Source organism: Coenobita brevimanus, chromosome 43 (assembly GCF_032717465.1).
Source record: "Coenobita brevimanus isolate Jiangsu-jjx chromosome 43, ASM3271746v2, whole genome shotgun sequence".
Lineage (NCBI taxonomy): Eukaryota > Metazoa > Arthropoda > Malacostraca > Decapoda > Coenobitidae > Coenobita > Coenobita brevimanus.
The window spans coordinates 11,810,758-11,837,399 of NC_136996.1; the positions used below are offsets into that span (position 1 = coordinate 11,810,758).

General features: G+C 40.8%; 1 protein-coding gene across 1 annotated transcript in view; it reads left to right on the plus strand.

The window, feature by feature from the left end:
* LOC145397805 (uncharacterized) overlaps window positions 1-26,642 on the plus strand; it is a 432,859-nt gene that overhangs the window by 58,093 nt on the left and 348,124 nt on the right. Inside the window, exon 2 of the mRNA XM_080270825.1 lies at window positions 13,468-13,586. Within this exon, the coding sequence (XP_080126951.1) occupies window positions 13,468-13,586 (119 nt within the window). The remainder of the gene's footprint in view (window positions 1-13,467; window positions 13,587-26,642) is intronic.

Sequence of the window (26,642 nt, forward strand, 5' to 3'; positions counted from 1 at the left end):
CAAGGACAGGGCAGTCAGGCAGGCTCGGATGTCATATTATTGGCCAACGTTACGCAAAGACATACATAATCACATAGATGCGAGTCATATGCGAAACACAAAGGTTACACGTTATCACCTGCACCTACTGTATAGGACAATATCCTGTACCTAGACAACCGTGGGACACTGTCGCGGTTGCTTTACTTGAATTACCCTTAACTGTCAATCACAATCAATATCTCTTCGTTACAACTGATCACTTCTCACGATTTCTGATCTTGATTCCAATTAAGGATAAAACAGCAGAAACAGTCGCACGGGTATTCATTGATAGTGTGATCCGTAAGTTCACCACACCAAAGGTGCGACAATGGTGGTGAATTTAACTCTGAAATTTTACAAGAAATATGTAAACAATACAATATAAAGTTAATATCCTGGCCAACCATCCAGCTTCCAATGGATTGGTGGAAAGGCAGAGTAAAAAAAATATTAGATGTACTACGGCACATTCTCGATGAAAATTACGCAAACTGGGATGAATGGATCCCTAGAGTTGAAGCATCACTTAACTGTGCAATTAACAGATCAATTGTAGATACACCTCATTTCATCATTTACGGGTCAGACAAACGTCTCCCTTATGAGACGTTGGAGGGCGAGCAAATTCCAATATATAATTATGTCGATTATCCTAAACTTCGCTTACGTGAATTTCAAGAAATACACACAAAGGTAAAGAAACAGCAATGTCCAAGGAAGAAATGACAGAATCATTTAATAAGAAGGCAAAAGAATCAAATAGGTGATATTGTCTATAGCCTCATTCACACTAGAAATAACAAACTGCCACCTAAATTTGAAGGCCCATACAGGGTATTCAAGAGAATTAAATTGCCAAAACATTACCAAATATATCTGTGTAGTTTATCGTTCCCCCAATGCTTCTTCGGAACCCAGTGTATTTGATTCCATATCCACTCAGTTGAGTAACCTTGACCTTGCCCTTGGCAATGAAATTACCATTTTGGGTGATTTTAACATACACAATGTTGAATGGTTATTGCATTCTGCCCGGACTGACGACGCTGGTCTAGAATGCGAGCTGTTTGCGGAATCATTTAATCTCACCCAGTTGGTAAAGCAACCAACCAGAATACCTGATAATCCTGACCATAATGCCCATCTCTTGGATTTATTCTTGACAAATAATCCGGATCAATACAGGATAGAGGTACTGTCACCACTTGGATCCTCTGACCACAATCTCATCAAAGCCTCATTAGTTAACCCTCCTACACCTCCCCCTTCCGAACCTGTCAGGGTGACCCAATGGCACTTTGACAGGGCAGACTGGGATGGATTTAGAAATTATCTTGCTGATGTTCCATGGCAGTCTTTCTTCTCTAGTGATCCCAATTCTACCCAGTCCCACATTTGTGACTTAATACTAGCTGGTATGGATTTATTCATACCAAGTCAACAATTCACTAAAAGATCAAACTCTCCAAAATGGTTTGATGGCAATTGTGCCAGAGCAACAGCCCAAAAGTCATTAGCATATAACTCTTACTTAAAATAAAAAACACCTGAATCACTCTCCCAATTTAAAATTGCTAGAAATCATGCAAAAGCTGTATTAAATCTATCTAAATCAAACTTTCTTCAAAAGCAAGCATCAAAACTACTTAACAACCCTAATGACAATAGAATATTCTGGTCAACTCTTAATTCTTTCAATAATAACTTAAACAAGTCATCTTCCATTCCCCCACTAAAATCTTCAGATGGCAATATTACAAATGACCCACGTGGGAAAGCAGATATCTTTGCTAGTACCTTTGCAAGAAACTCTACCATAGATGATACCAGCCAGAATGTCTCAGTACTGGAACTTGATTCTCCCGAAATTGCCCCACTTAAAATACAGACAAGATTTGTAAAATCCATCCTAGACAATTTACCTACCAACAAAGCTCCAGGTCCAGATGGAATTCCGCCAATTGTTTTGAAAAAGTGTTCCCCTGAACTTGCCTCTGTCCTAGCTAAATTATTCAGACTATGCATACGTACTTCTTTATTCCCAAATTCATGGAAAGAAGCTGATATCCACCCAGTTCCGAAGAAAGGAAGTTCGTCTGACCCCTCCAATTACAGACCAATAGCTATCACATCTTCTCTTGGTAAGGTATTTGAAACTTTGATTAATAAGCATATTGTTAAACATCTTGAATCCAACAAATTAATTAATGATAGACAATACGGTTTTCGCCACGAAAGATCCACCATTGACATACTCAATCTCTTAACTCATACCATCCATCAATCAATTGATCTTTTTGGAGAAACTCATGCAGTAGCTCTTGATATCTCTAAAGCTTTTGATAGAGTATGGCACCGTTCCCTGCTGTCCAAACTCCCTTGCTATGGACTAACGTCTTTTGTTCCTTTGATTTCTTCTTATCTTAGTGACAGGAAAATAAGAGTAAAAGTAGATGATGTATATTCGAATTTCCACTCAATTAACGCCGGCGTGCCGCAGGGATCAGTTCTGGCGCCAACCCTATTTCTGGTTCCATATTAATGATCTCTTATCTGTCACTCACAATCCCATTCACTCATATGCAGATGACTCAACACTACATAGTTCATTCACACTCAGACATCCATTTACAAAGTCTAATATCTCTACCTCTCAACTCAATACAGCCATCTCCATAAATCAAGATCTATCTACAATCAGTGAATGGGGACAAAACAACCTTGTCTCTTTTAATGCTAGTAAAACTAAATATATACAGTTTACTAATAGACAGATATTGCCAGATTCGTACATTACCTTCAGTGCTACTAATGTTCCCATCTCCAAAAGTATTGAAATTCTTGGTGTCTCACTTAACAGTGCCCTCAGCTGGACCTCTCATGTCAGATCACTTGCTAAAACCGCCTCAAAGAAACTTGGATTATTGTACAGAGTCCGTAACTTCTTCGCCGATGAGCAGTTAGCTATAATTTATAAGAGTCATGTGCGCTCTCAGCTTGAATATTGCTCACCCTTGTGGAATGGTTGTGGAGAGGTTGCATTAAGACAACTAGACAAAATTCAGAATAAAGCTGTTAGAATCATTAACAACCCTGCCATTACATATAAACTACCTCCCCTGCAAGTAAGAAGGAATGTTGCCTCCCTTGCATTATTTTACAGATATTTTTTTGGCAAATGCTCAGACGAAGTTGCGTCCATGGTGCCACCTCTCCATGCCTTCCCTCGTGCTACACGGGCATCTGGTAGCGCTCATGACTGGAATGTCACTCAACCATATTGCAGAACTTCTGCCTATCAGAATTCTTTCATTCCCCGAACTGCATCTCTCTGGAACTCGCTTCCCCAGAGTTGTTTTCCTCCAAATTTCAACCTACAACTGTTCAAGTCTAACTGTTACAGATATTTTATGAGCAGAGGACACCAGTAATCTGGTGTATGGATTATTTTTTTTCTCCATTTGTTTTTCCTTCCTCCGTTCTGTTATTTAAAAAAAAAGAAAAAAAAAAGAGACAATAAGATAGTATTTAATCACTATCGAGTGACGAGGAAAAAGAAACACATATTGATCACTTAAAAAAGGTCTCAAGAAATTTAGCTTGCAACTATAAAACACCAGAAACGCCCGAAAACCCTAGTACACACGGTGAAAATAAGCCTGAAGCAATCAACACATATCAGAATAAACTGCGGTCGCATACCAAGCAGACAAGCATAGGTGCAACCAATACAGCTCTCACCATAACAAGGCATTTACATGACTTAGGAATAAATTTAGACTCCTTAAGGTAATAGGCTTAAACAGGCCAAAATATCTGTATTATTCATCATCACTATCATCACCCTTAGCATAACTTGCTAACAACAGTGGATTAGATCTCTAATACAGTTGTTCTTTCGGTAGGTAAAGATGAGGCGAATAATTCCATGGATCATGTTCCTGTTGATATCAAGAGGATCACCTCACTTACATCCTCAACATGTAGTCCGACAGGGTTGCCTGATAGCCCCAACAGCCTCAACAGCAATAGTGCAGGACATAACAAGTACCGAAGTTAGTTTACACATACTGCAAGACATACCAAGAATGTTACAGAAGATGCCAGGACCACTTAGAACTCTGGAAGCGGTATTACTCGTAAAACACCCTTCTTCACATGATCACCCCACACAGGAAGTAGCTGAATTAATTAAATTAACTGACTTGAAGTTAGAACAGGCTAAGCACGTGATGATCATCATGATCTAGGATATCCCATCAGCTGGGAGTAACACACTGGAGACAAGAAACGATATCACAATACACGTAACAGACGTGGTTTGTTCTACCTAGGTGGAGCAATTTTAGGCAACATTTTTGGATTAGCTACAGAAAATGATCTAGAGGAAATAAATAACAAATTTAACAAAATAGCACAAATTCTCTCATACCAACATAAGTTAGCTGATACTCAGAACACCTTAATGCTGACGATTGTAAAGAACCTGACTTAGGAAGGCAGAAGCATCAACTCTAGGAATTGTGGAGAAAGTAAATTCACTAGAAGGTAACAATACACTATTCCAACACCTCTCTATGATCATAGAACATACTGATGTAATAATACTACAGTTAGACAATACTAGAGCTCAGTATCAGGCCTTCATGAAAGGAATTGCTAATGCTGGTAACGGAAGGATCACCATTAATTTACTACCCATTCACAACCTCCGGCAAATAATTAGTCAAGGCATACATAAGCATGGATTGAAACCTTTGTTTGAGGAAAAAAATCTGATGTTATATTATCCATATTTGGAAGCAACACTCACAACAACATCAATAGTAGTTCATGTACCATTCGTAACGGATGATTTTTTCACAGTCTATCAAATATACCCTTTTCCTTCTAAAAAAGATGACTCATTAGTCACTATCAACATCAAAACAGAAGTTATCATGGTCTCCAAGAAACAGGACGACGTCAGTTTCACCAGTGAAACAACAATTGAACACAAATGTTGCACATCATTACATGCATTTCACCTTTGTCCTGCGTACATCTTCATGTTTCAGCCAGCTGAGACAGTCCCTTGTGAAATGGCCATCATAAAAGATCATGACATCCCACCATCAACGCATTGGACATTCACAGTTCTTCTATTTCACTCAAAATACATCAGTTTTTGTAACTTGCCCAGACACACCTCCAGCCCATACATCAGCATCTGATTTATACATCTCACCAGATTACTGTGCAGTCCTGACACCTACACTATCCACCTTGCCCACTAAAAACCATTATGCCATTCTCAGCCACACACACAAGTACTTCCAGCCACTTTCTAGGATGAACTTAAATGTAACTGCACAGATTAAGTTGACTTCACCCAAGTATAAAACCATGCAATTAATAAATCAGACAATACAACCTTGGGAAGAATACAGTAGGATTATGTTTTACCCATATTATGTATACACCTTAGCTCCAGTTATCTTTGTAATTTCCTCCATCATAATTACTGTATTAATTTTGGCCATGCACAGAATCCAAGCAAGGATTGCTAACCTGGAATCAGTGTTTAAGAACTGTTCTGTACAAGTAAGACAAAACTGAGTAAATATTGTAAAAATTGTATATATATATATATATATATATTTTATTTAAAATAACAAAATATGGGTTACACATAATATAGGCTTCTTTTAATTATACTATTATATCTTATATATATATATATATATATATATATATATATATATATATATATATATATATATATATATATATATATATATATATATTTATTGCCAGACGCCACAATCCCGGAAGAGGTGGCCATTTGACATTGAGTTATTTGTTTTACAGGGAGGGGCACTAAATATATATATATATATATATATATATATATATATATATATATATATGTATATATATATATATATATATATATATATATATATATATATATATTTTAATTGACTACAGTAAACTTTGCCATTGTATTATTTTAATATTACTATTATATTATACATGTACAATTTCATAACTACAGTATAATAACTACATTATCCAAGTTATGTAACCTTCACAATATTATGTATTTCACTCACAAATTGACTGTAATGTGTATCTAGTATCGAGTAATATATTATGACTATTTACTGTCGATGGTACGCCAGTTTCGCGTGACCGAGCGATCTATCTATCTATCTATTGCCAGACGCCTCAATCCCGTTTGCGGTGGCCACAAACAAATCGCCTCCACGTCGCCCCTGTCCCCTGCCATTTCACTGCCCTGCTCCCAACTCACACCCCCCTCTCTCATATACCTCTCCACCCCATCCCTCCATCTCATCCTCGGCCTCCCTCTCCCTCTTCCCCCCTCCACCTCACTCACATACACTCTCTTCGTCAGTCTTTCACCCTCCATCCTCTCCACATGGCCAAACCACCTCAGTATGTTCCTCATAACGCTTCCTATCACATCCACATCCACACCACAATGCTTCTTTATATCCTCATTCGTCAGCCTGTCTCTCCATGTGACTCCACAGGCTCCTCTTAAATAACTCATTTCCACTGCTCTCACTCTTGCCTTGTGTCCTTCCAACAACGTCCAAGCTTCACTTCCATACGTTAGAGTTGGTATCACAATACTGTCATCTAGTAAATTTTCACTTCCATGCTCACTTCCCCGTTTCTTATCACTGCTTTCAAAGAACCAGCAACCTTTCTTCCCTGCTGTACCCTTTCAAGCACTTCACCCTTCAAACCTCCATCCTTACTCATCACACTACCCAAGTACTTAAACGTACTCACATTTTACTTAAACGTACTCACATTTTCCAATTCCTCACCATCCAGCCTCGCTGTACATTCACTGACTTCACCTCTCTCAAAGACCATCACTTTACTCTTCCCTACATTCACCTTTAGATTCCGTTTCTTACACACTTTCCCAAACTCATCCATCAAGCCTTGCAGCTCCCCTTCGTCTTCACTCAACAACACAGTATCATCTGCAAACAACAGTACAGGGAGTTTCCAAACACTATCCTCTCTCACCAGGGCCACTCCAACATCCACTACCCTACCTTGTACCTCTTTTATTTCCCATCCATGTACAGATTTAACAACCATGGAGACATGACATATCCCTGTTTCAACCCAACCTTCAAAGAGAAAAATTCACTTAGTTCACCATCCATACGCGCTGCAGCCATAGCACCATCATACATACTCTTCACAGCATTCAACAACTTCCCATCTACTCCATATATTCTTAATACTTTCCACAATCCTTGTCTATCCACCCTGTCATATGCTTTCTCCAAATCCATGAAAGCCGCAAAAACTTCTTTCCCTTCTCTAGAAACGTTTCCACTAAAGATCTGAGAATGAATATCTGCTCTACACAACCTCTTCCCTTCCTAAAGCCTCCCTGTTCTTCTCCAACTAATTCCTCTGTTCTTTCTTTAACTCTGTCAATAAGTATCCTACCAAACACTTTTCTTATTATACTAAGAAGACAAATACTGGGTTTCTGTTCTAACTTACCGTTATTGCCGAAAACATTATTTTCGAAGTCGTTATTGGCGAGATCTTTCTGTCGACTCCTCTTGAGCACCTTCCCCAAGAGTCTCTGAAGTCGCAATGGGCCCGTTGTGCGGGAAGGGGGGTCGCTTAGTCAGGGAAAATAGTGGTTTTGGGCCACTCCTTGCCTCTCCCTCGCGGACTGTGGGCTAAACTCGTGCAGTGAAGGTTTTTTGGTTATTTTGGTCACTCACATACTATGCGATTCGCGTACTGTGAACTCGCGTACTGTGTGAGCCCACGGTACTATGAACTAAACAAAATCAATTCCCTAATTTACTGTACTTAGTGTTGTCTTGAAACTAATATCTATGTTTTATTCTTTCAGATAATCTAACACTGTAATTCTCCTACATGTACAGAACCGTATAGAACCGCACATACCACGCAGCCAGCACTGTCCTTAAGAGGATGGTGGACAACTTCTCCATTTGTCACACACAACCTACACTGTACATTATTATTCTTGGTGGTAGCACCTAAGTAGGGTTTTGTTTTTCACAGTGCTCACAGGGTTCCTGATTAATTGTTTGTAGTCTTTATATTTTCTTTTGTACTCTAAGAGGAGCAATGGATCTGGCTACTGAAACGAACACGCTGCTGGATGTGCTGATGGTTGTTGGTTGTCTGCTATCCATACTGTCCTATCTGATCCCCTGTTAACCTTTCGTATACCGTTAATTTCCCCTATGACATTCTATTTTTTCCCTAATGAGTTGTCTCAATTAATTTATCTGATTAATTACTTTCTTTTTATCACACTGAGCTCTTCTGCAGAAGGTGGAATCCAAAGCTTTTCACCTCATTAACTCTTTAAAATAGCAATGTGAATGATTTTTCTGTAATACACATTATATAAATTAAAGAACCACTCTGTGTATTAATTTAAAACATACCTATATTCATTAGTGTCCAATCTTGCGTAGACTATTGATGTATTGCACCTTATAGTCACAACAAGTTTCATGGGTTCCGTTCACCATTAACTATACCTTAACTATACTGATGTAGTTACAGTACTGTATGCAGTATATGAATCTTGCAGGACATTTATATAGTTTGCACATTATTGAAAATTATCCCGTTGATGATTATGACGCATCTCGACTGTTTACTTTATTTATCATTAGACAAGTTTATACGACTTAAATTAGGAAGGCTGTCTAGAAATCAAATGGATAAAAATAATTTACATTCAATCCCTAGATTCCACATGTTCTTCCCAAGCTGAACTGATTATACTGTAGTCTGAATGAGTTAATCGACTTATAAGCTAACAGTGCTTTGATGACTGATGAATTTGACAATTTATACTGGCTAAATTATTACTTTTATTCAGCATAGGAAGAACTTGTTGGAATTAGGGAGTGAATGTATATATTTTTTTTATCCATTTGGCTTCTAGAGAGCCTTTCTAATTTGCATGCATGTGATTTATTCCACCAGATATTACTGTGTATTACTCGTGAATATCAACACGTCTATTACACGTGTTTAAATTCTCGTGAAACGAACTATCAATAAAGATCCACATTTTTTAGATATCTCCAGTCCACATCTTTTCCACGTGAAAAATGTGACATTTGCCCACTGGGTAAGCTTGATTATTAACTTAGGGAATAAATATGTATTGTACTTTGTAGCATGGATATTATGTCAGCCTGCATAATCGTAATACACTAGACTCTACAGTAGCAGGAGCCATATTTTCCTTAGCTTGCCTTTTACCAGACACGTTTTCTTATACACTGCATAGTCTTCATACAGATTTGTATTGTGTATTTTAATATCATTGTATTGCTTTTGTAAGTTTGTAACAAAAGAAATGGAATTGCAATAATGAATGTTGTTGTTTGTCATACCTTGACAATTCTTAACTGATCTTGAAAGAAATATGAAGCTCAGATTGAGACATTTTCCTCAGCGCTGACAGCACTGCGTGTCAGCCGCCAAGCCTTCTCCAGGAAGCTCCATCGTGACATAATGCCTGTATATACGTGTGCAGTTGCTGACTGTACTTCTTCTACCCGAAAAAAAAGACGATGTGTACTCTTCTACCCGAAAAAAAGACGATGACGTGAAAAGATGGTGTGTCTTCCCAAGAAAAAATTGTCTTAGGTAGAGAGAAATGCGTTCAGTGAATCAGCTGGCGAGAGAGGAGACAGCACACATTCACTTGAATGTGTCGAGAGAAGCACTTGGTAATTTATGGTTGAAAAGTACTATCTTCAACCATGTTGCTCTACCTTTTCACATTAAAACATTGTTGCATATATCCTAAATAAGTAAATTTCTTCGAATTCCATCATGATATATGAAATGAATAATGAATAAAGCCCATCGATAACTAAAAAATAAAAGAATAACATTCAGTCCCAAGACGTAGATGATACATCCACACCATTTGTTTGCTTTTTTTATTTCTCTATTTCACTGCTTCTCATCCTTATAGCATTGAGTATAATTGATGTTGGTATTATTCCTGTTGTTTTGCTGACAAAGAGGTCATTCAAAAAGATGGAGAAGAAGTTGACCAACTTTGGGCTCAAATTAAATTATCTGGTGAAGATAGGCACTTTTTCCCCATTTAGTGACGGAAGGAAAAGGAGCCCCCACAAACTCCTGAAAGTTGCCAGTGTTCGCCGGATCACTAAATAGCGTGAGGTCACTACCTGCTCAGAGGTGGTGTACCTTCCATTAAAAAAATTCCTATCGGGATTATTACTCGTGCATAAAGCATTATACCAGTATTATTTTCATCTTAGATATTTTACTGATGCCCTAAACGAGATTTACTCTGAAAAGTTCTCCATAGAGTTTACTGAAAGCCATTAAAGCTTATTGTGTGTTTTTGCATTCAGCACATTTTTATCAAGCGTTATGAATCTCAGTTGTTGGAAAAAATTATCAGTTTCCAAAGATCGTAATCTTTCATTTGGCAAATCCAGACATGATTCTATCCATTATACACTTAGTAATAGTAAGAATTGTATGGCCGAAATGTTACGTGGCCGAGATCAGCGACCCGAATTTTTAAAGGCGTGGTATTACTCTTGCTTTGAGAAAACAACTCATTTCTCCTACAATCTATTTTTCCACATATATATTTTAATTGTGCAGTCGACCACGGCACTATATATTCCTGATTTATCGGCTGATTTCAAAAGGCGCGAGCGGCCGGGATTCACAAACGGTCGCACGCTCTTGGCGCCTCCCTTACCGGTCGCGCCGCTCCCTTTCGGCGTTACACCGGCATGCACGAACTGTGTCGGCCGCCATTTTTTGTCGTAGCGTCTCCCTTTCGCTAAGGGACCTCCAGACCACCCTTACAGGATCGTGATTCGGAAATAGAGGCACATTGTATCGATTACATGACCCCCTACCAAAACAACTGTGAGATGTGCGACATGAAGTGAATGTACACGTACCTATTACGTACCGTACTTACATACGCACCTGTGTACATACGTCTGGATCTACGTACGTACTTATGTACACATCCACGTACATAATTACGTACGCATGCATTTGTGTTTATGTACAGTATGTACAGTACGTGCCTACCTATGCACCTGTATACGTACCTACGTACACGCCCATGCACGTATTTACATACGCACCTATGTATGTACTAACGCATTCATGTACTTACCTATGTACGTACTTACGTACGCCCGTATGTACGTGCTTACGGAAGTGCATACATACGTACGTCCTTGCGTAAGTATTCACGTAAGTACGTACTCATGTACGTACGTAATTACGTACGCATGTGTTTATGTATGATCGTATGTACATGCCTACAAATGCACCCATGTACGTACGTACGTACGTACATGTATACGTACTTATGTACACCCCTACGCACGTATTTACTTACGCACCTATGTACGTACTAACACATTCATGTACGTACGCACGTATGTACGTGCTTACGGAAGTATGTACGTACTTGCGTAAGTATTCACGTACGTAAGTACGTACATACGTAAGTATTCACGTACGTACTTCCCTAAGTATTTACGTACGTACTTACGTTAGTATTCACGTACGTGCTTACATGAGTTGACGTACATACATAAGTATATACTTATGTAAGTTTTCACGTACGTACGTACGTGAATACTTATATTCATATGTACGTAAATACCTTAGTCCGCCTTGGAATACATTTGTCCTTAAGTACGTATGTAATCACTTGCGTAAATGCATATGTACGTATTTATGTACAGTATGTACTTGTTTTGTGGGAAGGAGAGAGAGAAGGAGGTGGGAGGAGAAAGGGGGAGGGTGTGGTCTGTTTAAATTCAGTCACGTGATAAATCGGTGGCTGCTGATTGGTCGAGTAAATTTTCCCCAGAAAAATCCCTGCTCGCTACGGAAGAGACTTGGAAGGGAGCCAAATACAGCGTTTGTGAATCGCCCTTGAGGGGTGATCGTTGACTCCCGTACGACGTCGTGCGGCGCTGTCGCCCGGCAGCCGTTCGTGAATCCCGGGCCTGGTGTGGCGTATACACATCATCAGCGCCACCTTGGGCCCCTGGCGGCAGGCACACAAACTACGCCACGCTGCCCATGAGAAAGCGCCTCCTTATGAGCTCAGTGAGTTCATACGATCTTCGACTGTTTAAGTACCATATTTCCTTCATTTGTTATGTAAGATACAATTTCGTTATACCCATTTACCATTTTTCCTTACAAATGTACATTCGTCACTTAAAAACACGAGTGTGATCAATACTCAGGCAACATAATACTCGCATGTAGGCTGTCCCAAAACTGAGATGGACGAACCTTCCGTTTCTTTTATATTTTGATAAAGAAGCCATTTTTTTCTCCAGTATTATATGTAGATAAATCAATAAATATCCTATTTTCGGTAAAGTAACTCAAAAATTGTGTAACAGAGGGTAATTCAAGTTGACTCCACTTTTGTACTTTACATTAAGTTATCTGGCGAGAGGTGGCATTTTTCCCAGTTTGTGGGGGCTCCCATTGAAATTTCCGTATCGAGATGAACGAATGAACAAAGCTGCTGGTGATCGTTCTTTGCACACGCAGATGTCCCTTCCTTGAAGGTCTACGACCAATACTTTTCTGTGCATCTCCATGTGTCTATGACTACTCGTACATAAGTGCTTTCTTTGGCTGGCGAACGAAGGATTGTTATCTACGTTTCACCTTTTGTTTTTTGCGCTCCATCAAATGCATTTGAGTGCTCTTATTGCTCACTCTGATACTGTTTTGTCAAGGATTCTTGCTGTATTCCTCAATGAAACATTTTTGTCTATCTCGCCTCACCTTCATTTTCTTAACGTGTGAATATACATGATACCCACTTGAGAGTTAAATTCGAGGGAGAAGCCCTAGTGCCCGCAGCAGAAGCAAACGCTTAGCGGCCCTGGGCAGCTGAGAGCTGGTTATTCTCTGTCCTGAATAACCCTATATTCTCGATTAATGAGAAATCTATTGATCTACTTTGTTTTTAATCATGATTATAATTGTGTTTATGTTTCTGATTCTACCTTAATATGTATCATCTCTCCCACAGTCATTTTTTCAATCCTTCCTACATCATTTTGACACATTCACTGCTGCACGTGGTGGCAAGTTTCCAAAGTCAACATTGCTATAAAAAATAACAGTAACCCTTTTCTGTTATTTTTCTTCTGGAAGTGTATAATATTGCTTATAGATTGCCTGATGACGGAGTGAGACACTTCACGATTCAATAAACATGACTACACCGACAGCTGCTGCTTCTTCTCTTTAGAGAGAGAGAGAGAGAGAGAGAGAGATGAGCAATACATGGCAATAACTTACCTCCACAGCATATATAACAGATTGGTATATCTACTGTCCCAGGTGTTGACAGTGAGGAGCCTAGCCAGAGAGAGTGGGAGCGGGTGGGGGAGGAGATATCACGAGCCTTTGGTGATATAGGCTTCGTCTACCTCACCAACCACGGCATCCAGCAGAAGAAGGTAAGGGGCAGGGGACTAGGTTTTAGTGTCCTGGCTTTTCAGTTGTACAATCGGGGACGAAAGTTCACATAATATTTTTCACTTCTGCTATTCCTTTTCTGGCTAACATTCCTAAACTTAGGGACGCTTGATGTAGTTCTTTGCCCATAGATTATTCTCTTTTATATAATGCATAAGGAAGGACAGTGACGGACATGATTCATTTGTGAAGTAAATGTAAGTGCGCGTCCACACGTGTGCTCGAACAAGAGCTGGCAACATGTATGCAACACAGTAACGAACACGCTGCATTTTGGTAACAGCAGCTTCTAGATCATGTTGGCAACATCATGATGAAGTCTCAGCTGCCTGGTAAGGACATTCATATTCCATCGCCTCTGCTGCCAGTGTTCGAAACACGTTTGCATACATCTATCCAAATACTGCTGCATACATGTACCCAAACATGTTGCCAACCGTGTTGTCAACATATGTTCGAGGGCACATGTGGACGCGCACTAACACAAAAGTAGGCGTGTAAGCAAACTTTCCCCCTTGACTGTACATCATGTTGCTAAGGCTCAGTTGCGGTTCTTGCTTTACCATATAGCAAAGAAATATTAGGGGAAAAAATTATTATTTTATTCCATTGTAAAAATATTTTTTGATGTTATGTATCAGTACGCATGTGTTTCGACAGTGTGCTGTGAGTTTCATTTTTTTTTTTTTTAATGTGTCCGACTCTGGGCATAGGCTTCACAGCCTGCTCTCAAGGCCGAGTAGTCCTCCTACATACCATACACCTCTGCATGTCACCACTTCGGCACTAACACTCATCGTCCATATTGAATACATGCTAGGACTGTCTCATACAGGACTGGTGTATTGGTTTTAGCGGGGGTATTATTATGACTTGTCTGCAGGTCTTCTGGTAGATCAGCAAAGTCTGATTTTTAGAAATTCAAATCCTTAAACCGTTCTCTGCCCTGCCTGGGATTTGAACCTGGGTCTGGTATGACTGCAGGCCACCTCTCTACCGCTTGAGCCACCACAACGTGACTGTGTTAATTCAGCGAAGTAAGCCTGAAAACGGATTAACTTATTACTGAAAGATGATGTATAATTTACATCATTGACTTTGAAATGTATGCATTATTGCAAGCTCAGAGGTTAACAGTTATTTGTTACCTCAGTCATGTGTCGGGAAGTAACTTTTTTTTTTTTTTTTTTTTTTTTTTTTGTTGCACATAATGGTAGAGGACTTGCATTTTTGTTTTATTCTTACCTGCACCAGGTGATTACGTATGCACCATACGGTGATAGCAGTGAGACAGAAAAAGACATTATCTGGATCAGCTGGACTGAGTGATGGCACAGGTGACCAGGAGTTACAAAATGTTTGTGATGGGGTACCTGAATGGGAGAGCTGACACTGGCGACTGAAGGACAGGTGTTAGGAAAGGAATTAATGCATTTGTAATTCATGTCGTAAACACAAACATTCACACAAATATACATGGTACAAAAAAAATAAAGTGAGTGCTGAAAGGTGCCTGATTGATCAAGTGCTTGTAGAAAGAAAGATGATGGGGAGCGTTGTTGATACGAGGTTGGTTAGAGGACGACGCGAAGGTCTGTTTGATCATTTGATTGTAGTTCTAAGGTTAAACTGAGAGAAGCAAGGTGGAGAGAGAGAGAGAGAGAGAGAGAGAGAGAGAGAGAGAGGAGAAGTCAGAGTGAAAGACTAAAAGTGAAGCTGGGGAAAAAAGAAGCGGCAGATGGATACCAGATAAACGTATTAGAGGAGTTAGTGGATTGGATCTAGACAGCTTGTGGAATTCATATAGGGAGCGCTTACTTCCGAATTCCAAAGTTGTGTGAGATGTAACTAGATTAAGAAAGGTACCGTTTTATGGCATGAAGAGATTGAAGGAGCAGTGGAGTCTTTGTAGTGAGGAAATAGTGGCTAGAATGAATGCAAGAAAGGTGTTCAGATGGTATACCGTCAGAAGGGAATACACTGAGAGAAAGAAGCATGTGAATAAACTAGTAAAGAGATAACAAGAAGGAAGTAAGTGACAATATTGAAACACAAATGGATGCAAATCTGTACTAAAAGCAACTGTGCTCTCTCTCTCTCTCTCTCTCTCTCTCTCTCTCTCTCTCTCTCTCTCTCTCTCTCTCTCTCTCTCTCTCTCTCTTTCGGGTATGATAATAATTCTCGGTTCACTGCAGACAGCGGCTGCAAATACACAGGTCTAGTATCCTAGCCTAAGAGGGTCAACATGCTGACCATGGCAGGTCCTGAGGAGCGCCAACATACTACCAAGCCACGCCGAGGCTGGAGTGAGGCGTAGGCACAAGGGAATTGAGTTTCGAACCCTTGCGGATCTTCCACCTCAGTGTGCCTTGAGCTGCACTTTGGAGGGGAGAGCTCACCTCCCTCATGCAAGTGGTGCAGCCAGAGCGGCGCTCGAGCTCGGGTCACTTGGACTGGGAGTAAAATGCTTTATCTACCGTGCCACCAGGCAGTCGTCCTGCTGGTGGAGGTTGGTGGTAGGGAGGGTGGGCTGGTAATTGGATGGGTGGGAGGGTGGGCGAAGTGGGTGAGTGGACAGACAAAGTGAGTGGATGGGTGGAAGGGCAGGAAAGGTGAGCAGAGTGGGTGTGGGGTGGGTCAGATAGGGTAAGATAGGTAAATGGGATGGTGGGTGGCCGGTGGGCGGATTGGCGAAGTGGGTGAATGGACAGGAAAGGTGGGCAGAGTTGGTATGGGGTGGGTTGGATGGGGTAAGTCGGGTGTACGGCATGATAGGTGAGGCAGGGTGGGAGCGTGGGATGGTGGATGATGTTGGGTGGGTAAGGGGCTGGAAGAGCAGAGTGGGGAGGGAGGACAGGGTAAGGAAGGTGGGTGGGTGCGTGGGTAGTTGGAAAATGGGTCTATAGGGATAAAATGATGGGCTGAACTGGTCCACAGAAAGAAAGAAAAAAAAGGCCATGTTGAACATTAGGTCCATGGATAAATGAACCCAAGTAGGAACGCGGATCCAATGGGCAAATTATTTCACAGGAGAAAACAGGTTAATTTGGATGCACATTTAGTACTTCCCCATGGTGAAAAAAATAGGTCAAATAGAATAAAGTACGTTCAGGGGAAAAAATATATCCAAGGGCAAATTAGATTTCAGGGGAAAATATGGTCCATGGAGGAACTAGGTCAGTGAGGGAAAATACGGTCATGGGCAAAATCCATGGGGAAAATGGGTCCATATGGAAAATATGTCCGTGAAGGAAAATAGGTTCATAGCAAATATACAGTAGGTCCACAGGGAAAGATTCATCATTGTGTGAATAGGTTCCTGGTAGAAAAATAGATGGATGGACGGTTGACACCTGAGAGTGTAAAAGGTGACAGGTTTATCTTTACCTCGTCACCTCCGTCATCGAAGAAGTTCTCTCATAATCTCTCCTCGTAATGATTAGCACAGTCCTTTCCATTCCTCACCCATCACTCCTTAGTTTACAATTGAAATATTGTAGATTATATTTCCAATCCAAAATTAGAAAAGGAAGGGCACAGTGATGTGTAACTGTTTTCACTGACAGAAAGATAGTTGCGCACCGTGTCCCTTATTTAGTTACATAGAGTACCAGTCACATTCCAATTTCTTGATGTTATCGTGAAATAGAGCTGTATGAGCTGCTTACCCTATGTTTAAGCATTCATCATCATTCTTCAGCTTCTGATTTTCCTGGAAGCAAGCGAATATGTCTGTTAAATACAATTTTTTTCTTCATATTCATATTTAAGCCTGCCTTCAGACTCTTTCTGTTGAGGTCAGTGTTCCGTGAATTTCCTCCGTTGATTTACAGAAAAGAGTACCTGTACCGCTCACCATTTATGCTGATTCTTTTGCTATCCTTCAGCATGCAGTAAATAACTTGGGTGAACTTGTGACTCCTTGTACAACACCTCTTTTTGTTGTTACTTTCGGGATATCCACATGGAGTTTAAATTGAGAGACTATCTCTGTACAGTAAATATCTTCTAGTACTTAAACACAAGTTTCTTCTATACTATGTCCTCGATTCTAATCGCTACAGCTGTCTCAGCTAAATCAATAAATGCCATGCACAAAGTTTTCTGGTACACTGAAGTTTTCTCCGTAACTTTGGTTAATAACTTGAATGGTCTGGAGTCTAGTAACCCCTGCAAAACACGCTTGTTCCTTTGGTGTGCAGCTAGTGTAGCACTAATTCGATTTGATGGGATATTTGGGAAATGTCTGTATACAACAGGAAAAGACTGGACGGTAGTTCTTCAGGTCTTTTATGTCGCCTTTTGTGTGTGTGTGTGTGTGTGTGTGTGTGTGTGTGTGTGTGTGTGTGTGTGTGTGTGTGTGTGTGTGTGTGTGTGTGTGTGTGTGTGTGTGTGTGTGTGTGTGTGTGTGTGTGTATGTGTGTGTGTGTATGTGTGTGTGTGTGTGTGTGTGTGTGTGTGTGTGTGTGTGTGTGTGTGTGTGAAGCAGAAAAGTACATGCATTTTTCCAAGATATGGATGCTGCCTTAAAAAAAAAAAAAAAATAGTTTTGCCAGCTAATTTAAGGAAAAGTCACCAACATCCTTCATACCATCATAGATGAGACCATTATCACTTCTTGCTTAACTTATTTTCATTCCCCTTTAATCCTTCTTTAATTCTTTTGTAGCTCTGGAGATTACTTTGTCCACCTCTTCCACTCTCCTGACTTGATACTTTGACTTGTTTCTGCTGCTATAAAGTGAATATAAAAAGGATCAACTATACTGGACTGGTTTTGTTATTCATTATTTTTCAGGTAGAGTTTCTCATAGCAAACATTTGAGTCCTTCCTATACGAAATCTTTAATTGATTACTATCAGATTTCCTTCCGTAAATTTCTTAATTTGAGATGTATCATCATAATCTTTTCTTGTTATTACAAGCATGTTCTCTTCATTTGTAATTCATCACAACTCTTAGAGTTTAAGGTGAAATTTTCACCTTTGTCGACAACTACGTCGTCTCTCGGTTGTGAGTATTTATTCTGAAGTAACAAACTTTGCTGCCTTCTCTTTACTAAAAGGCTTAGCAGTTTCCCTCAGATTAGCACTCCATCAAGATCAAGAAGGGGCAAATGCTGCGGGGCAGATAGCCTGATTCACCCTGCGACTCCACCCACGTGGATCCTTCTGTGCAACCCTCTAGGCAGCAACTCTTCCCCTTCTGAGTATCTCCCAACAGGAGTGATCGACCTGCTCCAGCCATGAGTTACGTGGCCTTCCCCTTGGCCTCATCCACCCTGGGTTAACTCGTTCAGAGATCACCCTGTGAGCAGGATCAGCCTCAGGAATGCAGGCCACATGCCCATATAGCTGGAGTTGGCATTCACGTATTATGTGGGTAATAGGTTTTGATTCAGTCTCACAGAGTGGTCGCTCTTTACACACCCAGTTGTACCGGTGATATCCCATGATCCCGTAAAGACACATAATACCAAAGGAGTCATTTTGCCACTTCAAGTCACTGTTTATTGTCCATGTCTCGTGGCCATAAAGTAAGACAGGGAGCACCAGCGCCTTGAAGATGCGAACTTTCGTCCTTCTACACAAATAGCGACAGTGCCAAATACCCGAACTTAGTGAATCCATAACCCCATAGGCCAGACCAATACGACGAGAGGTCTCACTGTCTAATCTGGCGTTGTTATGGATCACATTACCAAGATAACTGAATCTTTCCAAGACTTCTGTATCCTCATCACATTCTTGGACGGACTGAACTATTTCATCCAACAAGCCACTAAATGCCTGGACCTTAATTTTGGCCCTAAAGACCTTTAACCCCACAGTCTTCGCAAAATCGTGAAATTCCTCGAGGACACTCAGTATTGTCTCCCGAACTCAGCTAAGATACCTACATCATCAGCAGAGTCAAGGTCGGTAACCCTGAGATTGCCAACTGATACCCCACAGTGACATCGACTCACAGCCCAGTCCAGTACCCAAGCCATACATGTGTTGAAAAGTGTGGGAGCAAGGACATATCCTTGTCTTACACCATAACTTACTGGGAAGAATTTGGATGTTCATCCCTTACCCTTGACAGCACTCTCAGTGTTTGAGTACAAGCCAGCAGTCAGTCAGATTATCCCTGCAGGGATCCCACAGAGCCACTGGAGTTCCCATAGTACCTCCCAATTTACAGAGTCAAAAGCCTTCTTGAGATCCACATAGGTTGCAAGCAGACTTTGTCGAAACTCAAGATAGTGTTCCACAAGAACTCGAAGAGGTAGGCTATGGTCAACAGTAGACTTCTTAGGCGTGAATCCGGATTGCTCTCGCCCCAGAAACTTTAGCAAGTGGTCCCGGTTAGGGATCAGAAGAATGTGAGCAAGAACTTTGCCTGGCAAATTGAGCACTATAATACCACATTTCCTTTCTAGATAGGGGTGACCAAACCCATTGTCCAGTAATGATACCAGTCTGCCAAACAGTCTCTGTGACTGCATGTGACCCTGTGATCACGGTTTCGCCCTCAGCTTTGATCAGTTCTGCTGGGATGTCACAAACACCAACTACTCTACTACTTTTCAACCTAGTTACTGCCCCCATTATTTCATCTAGAAAAGGCACGGCTTCTTCAATTGGTGGGAGAGCAGTCAATGGTTGTACACTAGCCAATGGAAGCTCTCCACTGGGAGGTTCAGCCATATACAGCAGCTCAAAGTACTCAGCCCAACGAGCTCTATACACACCCTTTTTTCTGAAATCTGGTTTTGCTTAGTACCTCACCGTACAGTGTAGTGGTCGCTTTATAATTTTCTGAGTCTAGTGCAATTACATTTTTATTTCGTAATACCAACATGTGATTTGTCAGTGAGGATGAAACCTATATCATTGTTTGTTCCATTAATTGTCCCCATCCAAGTTCATGTCTTATTTTGTTTTTCTTTTGGATGAGGGTATACATCACCTTAAGGCTATTTATTTTACACAAATTCCCATATTTCGCCTCACAAATACCAAATACCCATATATAGAATGACATACTGCCTCCATATCTAGCCTCTCCTTGCCTTTATTTCACGTTAATGGCTCATAACGGTATTAATTTTTAATCTCCATAAAATCATTTAGTTTCTCTATCTCCCAGATCAGTATTTATTTTTAATAATCCATAAAATTATTAAGTTTCTTCACAATACTACGCTGATGCTGGAATTTAAACTTAGATTAGCATATATATTTTATTTATGTATTAGGCCAATGACTTACATAAGCTAAAACATTCCATAATTTTGCCACCAGTGTGTATTCACAAGCTAGAACAGCGATGTTATTTCCTACCACATCCTCTTTGACAGGGCAGATAAAAAAAAAAAAAAAAGGTTCGGCGAAAAGTATTTTAGACTACGATGGCAGAAGACGCTGGCTAACTTATAGAGGCACTGACAAAGCAGTTCTAGTAACAAAGAAGTCCGTGGTAGTATGGTGGTAATTGTACAGTACCTCACTGAACTACGAGTACATCAGAAAGTCAGAAAACGACACTAAGATAAATTCCTCACGGCCACTGGGAGGACCAATTCCTTCCAGAGAGTATGGCAATATGTACACAGGATAAGAGGGGAAATATGCGCATAGACTGTGTACCAAATCTTGGTGACAAAACCCAAGCTTTGATCACCCGGTGGACCAGAGTCTGTGCAGAGTCAAGCCTACCTACCAGTCATAGAGTGAGCCTTGCCCACAACAGGCCTTTCAGGAATTTTCTTGTTGATGTAAATGCCAATGTAAGGGATTACTCCTGTCTCCCCAGAACGTATGATGAATTTATGTTGTCAAGAAAGGAAAATCGAGCGCTCCGGGCCAGGATGGTGTCACGATATTATCAATGCCCTACTTGTCTCTTGTGACACTCCCTTGTTGGATTAGTTCAATATGTCGTATGTGGACAGTGAATTGCCCACATCCTAGTTGAGTGCAGCCATTATTCCTATTCCAACGGGTTGTGGTGGTTGTTGCCCCATTTCCCTTAGTTAGCTGTATCTGTAAAATGATGGAGTCATTCTCATTAGGTTGTTTTTCTAGACTGGGGATTAGCTGTCTCCAAACTTATGTTTATTTGAAAGTCAGTGAGTGTTTCGTAAAGCATCTCAATAATACTAGCGTTACGTGCAATGCTTTCATTGACTTGAAAGCGGCATTTGATAAGGCAAACGGAAGTAATTATGGAGGAACTAGTTACCAAAGGGCCAAAGGGAAATTATTGGGGTGGATATGATCGTATCTCTATTACAGGTCTGCAAGAGTTTGGTTCTAGGGTCAGGTTTCTGATGGAAGTGAAATTGAAGTGGGCACTCAACAAGGTGGTGTTCTCAGTCCTTTGGCATTCAGTATAGTAATGTACAAAATAGCAAACCACACTTTCCCTCCAGTTATGGAGGTAAGTATCTATGCTAATGATATCTTACTTCATTGTGAATCCCTTTCCATTTTATGTAAAGCCCTGCAACAGTTAGAGAATTTTTTTGAGTATGTGAGGCACATTGTTAATGAATTGAAAGCCAAATTTCAGGAACTGAATAAGAGATGGAAACTATTGATCAATCTGTCTGTTGCCAGATTACTTAATCCCGTAAGGGGTGTCCACAAACAAATCGCCTCCATGTCGCCTTGTCCCCCGTCATTTCGCTGCCCTCTCCCCAGTTCACACCCCCCTCTCTCACTTACCTCTCTGCTCGATCCCTTCATCTCATTCATCCTCAGCATCTCCCTCCCTCCTCCCCCACCTTGCTTATACACTCTCCTCGTTAGTCTTTTGTTCTTCATCCTCTCCATATGGCCAAACTACCTCAGTAGTATTTCTCCTCACGTTTCCTATCACATCGACTTCCGCACCACAACACTCCTTCACTTCTCATCTGTCAGTCTCTCTCTCTCACCATGTAGCTCCACATTTTTCTTTCAAATAACCCATTTCTACTGCTCTCACTCTTGACTTGTGTCCTTCAAACGAGGTCCAGGCTTCGCTACCATATGTTGGAGTTGGTATCAAAATACTATCATGCAGTGACCTTTTTTGTACTTCCATGCACATTTCCCTATTTCTTCTCTTTGCTTTTAAAGTACCAGCAACCGCTCTTCCCTGTTGTACCCTTCAAGCCTTTCATCCTCCAAACTTCCATTCTTCCTCATCACACTGCTTCTTAAATGCACTCACATTTTCCAGTTCCTCATTATCCAACCTCACTGCATTGAGTGACTTCATTTCTCTCGAAGACCATAACTTTACTCTTCCCTACATTCACCTTTAGATTCCATGTGTTACACACTCTCCGAAACTCATTCGCCAAGCCGTGCAGTTCCCCATCATTTTCACCTAACAATACAGTAACATCTGCAAACAACAGAACGGGAAGTTATGAAACGTTGCCTTCATTCATAAGGGCCGCTCCTACATCCACTGCACTATCTTGTGTCTCTTTCATAATCCCATCCATATGCAGGTTGAACGGCCAAGGAAACATGACACATCCCTGTTTAAATCCAATGTTCAAACAGAAAAATTCACTCAGTTCACCATCTATTCACACTGAAGCCTTAGCACACTCATACTTTCTTTTCACGGCATGCAGCAGCTTCCCATTTACTCCATATATTCTTCATGTTTTCCATATTCCTTGTATATCCACTCTGTCATATGCCTTCTCCAAATCCATGAAGGCCGCATACTTCTTTCCCTTCTCTAGAAACTTTTCCACTAAAGACCTAAGAATGAATATCTGATTTACACAACCACTTCCCTTCCTAAAACCTCCCTATTCTCCAATTAATTCCCCTGTTATTTCCCAAACTCTATCAGTAAGTATCCTACCATATACTTTTCCCGTTACACTAAGAAGACAAAAGCCCTTATACTTGCCACACCCTTCATTTTCCCCTTTTCCTTCATACAAGGGAAAAATTATACGTGACTTCCATTCCTCCGGGACTCTACCTTCTTCCCAAGCCAATCTGCATATCTTTCACGTCCATTCTAATACCATTTCTCCCCTCTGCATCAACATTTCACCACACACTCCATCAATTCCTGGGTCTTTGCCCATTTTAACTTTCCTTATTGCTTCCAATACTTCCATCCTACTGATCTACTCCTTTCTCACCTCCTTTCTTCTGCCAGTCATTCCTCACCCTCTGATGCCTGCATTACCTTCATTTTTATGTTTAACAGTTCCTTAAATTGTTCTCTCTATCTGCTCACTTTTTCTCCCCTCTCCATTATCAGTCTACCACTTTTATCTTTCACTCCCCTAATGACTTCATCATTCTCCAACTTCCTTTACCTCCTTCCAGAACATTTTGGTACATTCACTCCACTTTACACACAGTTTCCTTCCAAATTCCTCGTGCACTCTCGTCTTACTTTCTCTTACCAATCTTTTCACCTCTCTCTTCTTCTCTTCGTATGACTCTTCCGTCTCTCAACTTCCTCCATGCCTCTGCTTCCCATCCACTCACTATGTGCTATCTTCTTTTGCGCGACAGCATGCCTCACCTCTTCATTCTGCCATGCTGTTCCTTGCACCCCTTTGCATTTTCTCTTCACACCACACATTTCCTCACATGTGTACAGATTTCTTCTGTGAATATGTTGCACATGCCTTCCTTCCCCATCTGCTCCATATCATATTTACCCAATTGTTCCTTTACTACTCTCCTATATTCTGCCCCTTTTCCTTCCTCTTGCACCCTTTCTATCCTCCGTGTATGCACTACTTCCTCCTGTCCTTCCCTCATTCTATTTATCCATCGCATTTGTACCTTGACTTTCACCAGCACCAAGTGGTGGTCAGAAAGTCCACTCCCCCAACCTGTGTATGCTCTATCATACATTATATACCTTCCCATTCTGTCATCCACACACACATAATCAGTCATTGCCTTCCTTTTATTCAGTTCACCACCCACCCTTCTCATCACTCGCCACATATTCCCGTGAATCATTTTGTGCCTAAAGTGGGTATTGACCATCACCAACCCCCTCTCCACACAAATGTCCACAAGAGCACTATCATTTTCATCCACTTCTTCAGGCACACCCCACTCACCAACTACAACATCCACTTTCACATCCCGTACTGTTCCATTCATATCGCCAATCAAAAACTCTCTCACTCCTCTCAAACTTTTCCATGCACGATGCTATGTTTGTTCTGAATTCTTCTTTCACTCTGCTTGCACGGTTTTCCATTGGTGCATATTCACACACAATCGCACTACCAAGTATAACTACCTACCTAGTATAAACTCTGTTAAACTGGAAAAAGTCAGTGCCTTCAAATACTGTGGATTCCAACTTAGTTATCAGAAGGGCCCAGAATACAATATGTTTGTAACCCATGTCTACCAAGACCAACTCCATCGCGAGTCTTGACTCACTGGGGAAAAGGAGTTAGCATTCCAGTTCTCAGAATAATCCATATTACTACAGTTAGATCTGTGAGTACACAGTCTCTGTCTTGGTACAGTATAGTCAGAAGCACCATCATAAAGTTGGAAATTGCACAAAATGAAGCTCTAGGGATTGTTCTAGGTTGTCCCAAGACAAAAAAAAAAATAATAATAATAAATAAATAAAAGTAATGTGGGCCGAATTAGAACTACCAAGTATTATAACTAGGATACAAGAAATTGCGACATGTACAGTCAAAGACAAAAGTGTCGCGGTTATGTCCGAAGATAAGTGCAACACCTGAAACATTATGACAGCTCTACCACAGTTACATATTCGTGGTTGGCTAGCCTGACTTCCTCAAGCTTCATATCAGCTGCTGATGGGATGATGGTATACTGTAAATGAACCCACAAAATTTCGAAGTCTTAACATCGACTCGTGAGAATTACTGAGTCTGAATTTCATATGAGAGGCGAGATGCTAACAGGTAGGCAATGATCATCTGGTCATTTCATCTTGCACCTTAAAAAAAACGTCAATCAAATCAACTATGCCTTAACCCGAGGCATCCCTTTGACGTATGGGTACGTTGCAACGTTTTGCATTTGCCAGTCCCATCGACGTACTGGTACATCGCGCAATTGCAAGATTCATAATTTGCACAATTATTAATTTTCGCACGTGATTTTTTGTATGTATACACGGGACACCTTCCTCTATTCCTCTACAAGATGCCAAGCAGGTACAATGCCTTACACCACATTACCTCTACCCCCTGCACGCCATTGTCTCGGCAATTGACCTGTTACCAGTGACCTGGCCAATAAAGACATTCAGGGCCAGAGTGATTCCCCAGTCGATGACAATGTGGAGGACAAAGTTTACATAGCATTAGAGAAAGAAACAGTCAGAAATGATGATCAGGTAATGTGGCAAAAGAAGGTCAGGTATGGTGATGAGTTAGTGAGTGAAACAATGCTTATAATGCCTATATTACTGTTTGAAAACCAATATACTCTCGTACTACATATAAATTCGTACCAAGTAAATAAATAAATACCGTTTATGAGTGGTGTGAAATAGTTACCCTCCCATAGAACTCGTTTTCTTTGGTGCCAGCCTGTTAGAAAATCCAGTCAGGTAAGGAGGTACTGCTACCTGGATTGAGTATTTTAAACCTCAGGTGGGCGATTTCTCTATGAAATTTCGATGTTTCTCACCAAAAGTGGGGGTTTTAGCCAAAAAAAAAAAAAAAAAAAATCGAAAATACCTCGGGATTGGGGGGTGTCGGAGGTGCGAAATAGCTTGGGACGTGACGGGTTAATATGGAGAGGGAAAGCAACCTGCATCCAGCTACTGTATTATGGGAGGTGACATGATCTCCCTTTATCTACGGGAAGCGAATCCTGATCAGACAGCTCAGACATAATGTTGGTACTATACCCATAGAAAGGTGGATCAGGTGAATTCAAGAGGAAGGCACATTATCGTTCAGGTCGTCCTCGTATTACCACACCACGACCAGGAAATAATCACAACGATGGAAGCAGCACCTGCAAGCATTGTTTACGCCGTAAGAAATGAACTGCAGCTACAA